At 25.6% G+C, this 8378-nt stretch overlaps 1 protein-coding gene across 1 annotated transcript; it reads left to right on the top strand.

Moving 5' to 3' along the window:
• Positions 1–307: 307 nt before the first annotated feature.
• Positions 308–1435, top strand: LOC112597860. Its single transcript, XM_025344094.1, has 3 exons — positions 308–370; positions 807–908; positions 1059–1435. The coding sequence occupies exons 1-3, from the start codon at positions 355–357 to the stop codon at positions 1385–1387; spliced, it is 447 nt and encodes a 148-aa protein (XP_025199879.1). The 5' UTR covers positions 308–354; the 3' UTR covers positions 1388–1435.
• The last annotated feature ends 6943 nt before the right edge of the window (positions 1436–8378 follow it).

The raw sequence follows: 8378 nt of genomic DNA, 5'->3' as shown, positions 1-8378 counted from the left end.
TTTGGCTTATCGGAATAAATGTGAAACAATTAAACAAATAATATGAATATCATGAAACAACAAAAATTTAAAATACTATCAGTTCTCAATATTCTCATTTATATTTTGTAATCGTATGATCATTGATCAGATACTGGCAAAGTTACAAAGACTAAAATATTAATGGTAAGAAGAATGAAATTATACATAATTATTAATTTGTAAAAATTATCATGTATTAAACGTATTAAAGTTTAATATGGAAAAATATGAATAAAACAAAAAAAACCAAAATTGTCCGGTTTTGCATACCGTTTAGCAAAACAAAAAAAGGAACTGTAAGAAGATGGAAAGAAATGTTTGAAATCAACAGACATGTTTATTAAGTGCGGTAAGTTAATACTAGACATTTATTTTGTACTAAACGTGTTTTAATTTTACATGATAGTGTATTCTTTGTACGTAGTTCTAAGACCTCTTTAGTTTTAACAATTTAAAATGTATTGCAATTACATTTAATTTTATATATACCAGCATTATCAAAGGGATATTTTTATTTATTACTTAACTCATTAAATTAATTATATTAAATTATTATCAGCTAGTTTTTTTTTTTTACAAAACTAAATTTTGTCGATGTAAAAAACAAGTACTGTAGACTGTAGTTTTTTTTTTTTATTTTATATAGTTATTTTGTGCGTTTTTTCCTATCTACCTAATGATTTAATAATACTTTATTAATATAAAATATTTTAAAAGTATTGATCACAAAATAATATTTAATTTGATTTTGATTTTCAAATAATAATTTATATAATTTCTTATAGGTCAAACAAGTATAGTAGGTGCACAAGAGCATTCAGCAGGGGAAGTTGAAGTTATTAACTCTACTCTTCATAATGAAGTACAGAATGACACACATAGAGAAGGTATTGATACATAGTTAATAATTCTAGCAAATTTTACTATATATTCATACTAAATGTAATTTTGACAGTTTATATTTAAATTTGTTATAGGAATCTATTTTTTTTTTTTAAATTAAAATGTCTAATAGGTTTTATTTAATATTTTTAAAGGAAATTCTGTAGATGTTTTTAATGATGTTCATGTTGAAAGTGGTGCAAAGAAAGGTATGGAGGTAGAAAAAAGGAATGAACCTGATCCATACCATAATTATTTTATTCGGCCTAATGAAAACTTTCTTGCTGCATACTTACAATATCATCCACATCAACCACAAACAAATATACCATTTTCTGCAGCCAAAGCGTATACCAGAAAAGATGGAGGAAATTGTATGTGGGTAACTTTCATATCAGAAAACCCTGCTATATTTTGTATTTTATGTATTTTGTATGCTAAGTATACTGATAATAATACATTTATACATGGCATAACGGATTAGAAGCATTTATACAACTGTATTGAAGAATATGAATATTCAAAATGTCATAGAAACAGTGTAGATGCTCACATACTTAGAAAAAAACATGGTTCTGTTGACCATCTTCTTACATATAGCCAAAGGGATTTGAGAAAAAGTCAAATTATTAATCATCGACAAATATTGAACCGGATAATAGACGTTGTGAAATTAATTGGAAAGAGGGGTTTGAGTTATCAAGGTAAATCAAATGAAGCTGCATATACATTAAAAGATAAAAACTTGGACTATGGTAATTTTTTGGAAATAATTACATTATTAGGAAAATATGACTACAAAAAGTCATCTTGATACAGTTATTAATAACAGTCAGAAAAGTCATGACCATGGGTTGAAGCAAGGGGGAGGAAATATTACTTTTTTGTCGAAAATCACTGTTATACTGGTGCTTCTAACATGCAAGGAAAATATAATGGGTTCACCAAAAAATTAAGTAAAGCTACTAAAGAACAGGAAACGATTGTTTTCGTCTTCTCCGTTCTCTCCTTACTTCTCATCATATAAAATTATTAATATACAACTCTTCTTAAAACCAATTTGGACGTATGGAATCCAATTATGGGGCTTCGCAAAACCTAAAAATGTCAACCATATCCAGCATTTTCAATCCAAAGTCCTCCGTGCTATAACCAAAGCATCCTTCTACGTATCAAATCATACATTATATAATGACCTAGTCATCTCTTCTGTCAACGATGTAGCTAAGACCTTCTATAGACGGTTTTAACTTTAACCTACAAAACAACAAAATTCCTTTAGTCAAAGAACTTGCGTCTTTAAATATACCCGGCAACCCACTAAAAAGGTTGAAAAGGTTGTGGTGTAGGGACCTATTAGTTTAGACCAATCTAACTCCTTTTGTTTTTCTTTCCATATCTACCTTTGTTATTTCTACTTATTTTTCCTTATAATATTTACTAACATTGTTTAACTTTCTTTTTTTTTTTTACATCTTTAACTGTAAAAGTGCCTTCACTGGAAAGTGGAAGGTATCTTTAATCTGTCCTTCACGCCATAGTTATCTAATTCATCAATTTCACTTATTGTTCAAAATGTATGTAACAGATTATGGAAATATAAATTAAGTAATAATAATAAAAAAAAAAAACAAACTAAAGAACAGGTGTATATTTGGTGTTATGCACAGTGATTTGTGATACAACCAATATTTCTACTTCATTAATGTCATTATTTGAACTTATCCATGAATGTGCAGTGTTTTTCAAAGACTCGCATAAAAGAATGAACAAGTGAAATGAAAAAGTTTCTCAAAAAAAATTAAACTTAATAGGAGAGGCTATATGGTGGTCCAAAGATAAAGCCATGTGTAAAATATTTGGACGTTTTAATAATCCTGATGGTTTATTATACATAGATTTAATAATTATTTTTAAATAAGTTATTGCAAATGTTCGGTTAAGACCAGAAGCAAGGTTTAAGGTTAAATACTCGAAGGACTTTGCAAGTATGAAATTATAATTGCTACTCAAATATTTTTATGAATTTTTGAAAAGATTACTCCCTTATCACTATACTTGCAAACCAAAGAAATTTATTTTCTTAAAGCATATGCAATGGTATAAGAAACATTTAATCGTTTGAAAACATTTTTCAGAGATTTTAAAGAAATTCAAAAGGCATCGCAAAATTTTGTAATTTGGAGTAATCAAAAATTATCTCTTAATTATGACACAAATTTATCTATTAGTAAAAATTTACTATCCATACGGATTAAAAAAAAAAAAAGATTATTTTCCTATGAGGCAGAAGGCAATCCTGTGACTGACCCTTTAATGTCTTATGAAATAAATTTGTTCAATATAATAATGGATACCAATTACCAACAGTTTTGAAAAAAGGTATGCAGAACACATAACATTATGTGCAGACTTCTCATGTCCTGACCTTAAAAATGTCTAAGACCATTCAAAAAAAGTATAGCCAACTGTTTTTAAACAGGTATTTGAATTAATTTCACCGTTTTTGTCTACATTAACATTAAATGATCTTTAAGTTGAGTTAAAAGATTTTCGTTCTAAATGGAAAAATTTAAACAAAAGTATTCAAACATATTATTCTGAGTTAACAAATTAAATAAAAGACAATTCTGATAGCAGTGATGAATATCAATATGAAAAATGTGAATTAAGTAGTAACAATCATATGAAAGCAGTTGTATTAATTGTTGTTACAAGTTAATAGTTCATTATAATTTTTTTAGCGGAGCGTATCCTTTATGTTACAAATTAATTTTAACTCTGTCAGTTACGTAAGTATCTTGTGAATGTTCATTCTCAAAATTAAAAATATTAAATGCTTTAAGGAATTCATTAACATAAGAGCATTTAGAATGTTTCATGCTTATGGCCTTAGAAAAAGATATTTTATCAAATCTCGATAATGAGGATATTATTAATGTTATTGCAACAAAAAGTATTTTGCTTCAAAAAATGTAACTTTTTTAATTTTTAAAAATTACATTACATTTTAATTTTAATAATTTTCCTTCTTTGTAAATAAATTAAAAACTATGTTTAATAATATTAATATTTATATATTTTTGTCTAGATATGTAATTTTTTATTTAAATACAGTTAATAATATTATGCTATTTCTTAATGTTAAGCTTCATGTGAAACCATTTTTAAAAAATGTAATTTTTCAAGTTATATTCTGTATGAAATACATATAACATGTACAATCAAAATAATTTTTTCAAAAACTTGGTTATTGCATTATTAATTTGAATTATTTTATATTATTTATCTTTCATCTATATTTAATATCTATGTAATTGGGTTTTTAGTGTTTTTAGGTTTCATTAGAAAAAGGGATTTTGGTGTCTCTGACTATAGGTATAATTTATGCGGCCTCATTAATATTTTCCCGGTAAATTTTTTTTTGCCTATCCGCCTCTGAACTCACATAGCTGGTCATGACGCGCGCGGTCATTGGTTTGAATATGGTGCAAAAAAAAAAAAATACTACTTTATAATTTCTCCCTCGCCGAATCTACTCCTCCGAAAGTGACGTTCACATATGTGAAAATTCTCTTCTCAGAGAAAGGGATAGCAGAGTGCTAAGTATATTCTACCCTACCCAAGTGAAAAGATATTGATAAAAATTAGAAAGGTTTTTTTAATGAAAAATATGAAAAAAATCATCCATCGTCATCGCGCTTTGAACTGAAAGTATTGAGATATTTTATTAAAATAATCTGAAAATTAAACAATAAATATGAATATTATAACATGTTATAAATTCATAGACTTATAATATATGGTTCTTTTGCTAGAACTCTGTGATCATATGTAATTTGGTTTTCTATTTCAGCTATTTGTTGCATGTCATATACCAAAATGCAATCACATCACGTTCACGAATTTATAGAAATAATAAAATGTGCAATATTTTATCCAAATATAGATAATTACGAATTATTTAATCTACAAGAATAACACTTTTAATTAATAATAATTATTAAAAAAATGTATGATTGACGCGTTACAATGTTATAACTTATATTTATTTAAGATTATTCATTCGTATCTATATAGTTCAATTTATGTAATTGGCTTTCTCTATAATAGACCTAATAAACGTTGTTTTGAGATTTGAATTAAGTTATGAGGGATGAAGCTAGAAACTTTCGGTTTCAATTAAAATGTATAGGTACCTACGTAAAATTATAATAATAATTGTTTTATTGCACATGGCATAATTCTATTAGTAGATAAGTGAGTATGCATTTTATATAATATTACTTATAAATTATATATATATTATTAATTATTTAAGATGGCCAATGTATTAATTTTACAACGATGTGTATATTTTGCTTTATTTTTGTTGTGTTTGAAGACACTTTAAAGTAGAAAAAAATACATAGACTTTTACCTTTAAAGGTGGTTTCTGTTAGTAAATTGGAATTAATTTATACTTAAAAAGTCAAAAGTAAAAGAATTTTCAGTACTTTTCAAAATAATTGGAAATAATATTATAAAATATTAAATATTTTACTATCTACGTTGTAGACTACGCTTAGAATTGTAAATATTGTTAAAAACTCGAACAAATAAACTTGTTAACTATTATTTAATTTGAAAATTTTAAAATAAATTTATTATTTGAGAAAAAATTGGGGGGCATGATAAATCTCCGTTAGTAATACTAATTAAAAAGTTTTTCAAATATTCTCAGATAACACATGCATTTTCTCAGTGGTTAAATTTAGAAATATGCAAGTAAAACTACAAGTCAGTATAGAAAATATAAGTGAATATTTTACATTTAATTTTTATAAAACAATTTTCATATTTAAAAATCATGCCGGGTATAGAAGATTTAGAAAATAATAACTAGGGTCCGAAACTTGATGCATTTACATCTTTTTTTTTTATTGATCTTATTTAAGCCTGGTCATTAGTTGTGCAAAGAAACAGTAGGTTTTTGTGTAAGGTTTGTTTAGTAGGGTTGAAGCACGTGTGTGTATGTGTGTGTGCTATGAATTCATCACAAAGAACTCGGATGAACCCATTCGAGAGCTAGCGACGCCGGCCGATGCTAGAATCTCAGAACACATTTATTTAGTGACTAACCACCACGTTACACCAGGCCATCATCTTTTTTTCTAATGCATTTATAATTATAATATACGAAGCTTGTCTTTACAGAAATGTGACTGATGTTATGTAAAATTCAATGGTTTTTTTTTTATTTTGCAGTTTTTACATTTTTCTTTTATATTATTTTGATAAAACTTACATATAATACAGTTCAATCCTTCATTTTTTTTCTCTAAAAATGCCAATTTATTTTTTGTAATAATTTTGTATTACTGACATTATTTTTTATCTCTGTTTTAAGTTTAATTTAGGCCTTGTAGTTTGTTAAAAATACATATTTAATGTACATAAATATTAGCATTGTTTAAATTCAGACGAATAAAAAAATACCTAAATAAGTGAATGAAAAATATTAATTTAAAAATGATGATTTATTAAAAAAAATGTAAGTTTTGAAAATGTTGTGTTATTTGTTGGTATTTTTTAAATCATTTTTTAATATTTATAAATTATAAGTCATTTAAATATTTTTTTTGTGTGCATTTTTCAAAGATTTTTAGATCATCGAGTTCCGAACCCTAATAATAACTAATAAGTATGTAAAGCTAATACCAATTCCTTTGTTCATTGGAATAAAACTTTTTTATTTTATCGTTCTTTTGGCAAACCGCATCAGTTACCATTTACACATCGTCTTTGCAGATAACGGTTAGGTATAACTATAAAATATAATATGTAATCAATAAAAAACTAAATTCATTAATTTTTAAACTTAAACAAGCTTATAATTCGGAGTCTTGACTTATTATAGTTGTAAATAAAAATTTCCAAGTATTAGAATTAGGAAACAACCTCAAAATGTTGAAAAATAAATTTGATTAGTAATAGTTGTACAGTTGTATATGAGGTAAATGGTTGAATACTCAATATTTGTAAGTGACAAAATGTGATTGCATATTATATTTACTTAAATGCTACTAATTCATTTTATTATATGATTATATGTATTTTATAAAGAAATTAAATTAAAATCATTAAACTAATTTTATTAATTTATTTGTATAGTTTTATTTAATAACAAAACGTTTAATATATACCTATTTTACAAGTATAAATGTTGATACTTATTTCTTGTTAGCAAACTTGTGGTGTTGTAGGGAGTTCAATAATAGTCTGTGTAGTTGTATACCTAACGGTTATGTTATACTATTTATTTGTTGAATATTATGTATATACCTTTTATGTAAGAAAACTTTTGGTCGTTTAAATAAAGATGCCTTAGGGAAGTTCATAAAAAGAAAAAAAAAATACTCATTACTTATCGTCAATATCTAAACTACTAAATTCCGTTAAAAATGTTTCAATATCTTGTCATTTCAGTCTATAGTCTATACTTATTAGCTTACTTACCAAGTCCCACAAGAAATTTAAAAACAATTGTTGGAACTTCTATATTTTATTGAGTTAAGAACAATGGTTTATTAAACCATAGGGATTTCGTTTCGAAGTTAATGATATTAATTACAATAATATTGCTTCCCGGTGAGTATTGTTAGTATTATTTTTAGTTATAGATATATCATTTAATCTATTAGTAAGTATATCCAAATTCTCATTTCATCATATTTTTTTTTCACCATTCGACATTTTTGATTTTTCAGTTTTTATTCTACAAATGTCGATAAAAAATTTTTACTTGGTCAAGAACCTTAAGAATTTAGTAGTTTCCTCATAAATTATTATGATCAGTGCCCAGTGGTATAGCCAAGATTTTAAAATGGAGGAAGAGGGTTAGCCAAAAAATAAGGTAAACAAAAATACTTAGAACTACTCTCAAAAATACACAAATTATTCAATTTTTACGGTTAAGGTTTGTTAACTCGATAGAATTTATTCATGGTTCTTCATGAGAAGTTCTTAACCAAACATCTTAATTCAGCCCCTAAAATACCCAAATCTTCGTACTACAAATAGTTCCGAATTGGCAAAATCTAAATAAAAAATCAATGCTCTAAAAACTAGTACCAATGCTTATGGATTTTTTTTAATCAAAGACAAAAAATATAAATTAAGTAACATAAAATCAATATGTACTCGTATAAGTATATTATTTTATAACTGTGAACAACATTAGATTGTTATTAATTAATTAATATATTATTAACATATTGTACTACATATTATAACCTTTTATTTTATTTATGTAAATATATATATATTATTATTACGTAAAAGAAATATACGACTATACAAAATTTTACAACAAGTATTAATGATGTAGGTGGTTTACATATCATGAAAGAAAGAGGCGCGAAGGAGAGCTCCCAATGGAGCTACCTAGTACCTACATAAGGGAATTTTTTTTTTCTTAGCAAAAAATAGTTTTT

This window comes from Melanaphis sacchari, unplaced genomic scaffold (assembly GCF_002803265.2).
Source record: "Melanaphis sacchari strain LSU unplaced genomic scaffold, SCAv2.0 Contig43_pilon_pilon, whole genome shotgun sequence".
NCBI lineage: Eukaryota > Metazoa > Arthropoda > Insecta > Hemiptera > Aphididae > Melanaphis > Melanaphis sacchari.
The sequence above is the reverse complement of the archived record's forward strand: the minus strand, read 5'-3'. Positions and strand labels throughout refer to the sequence as shown.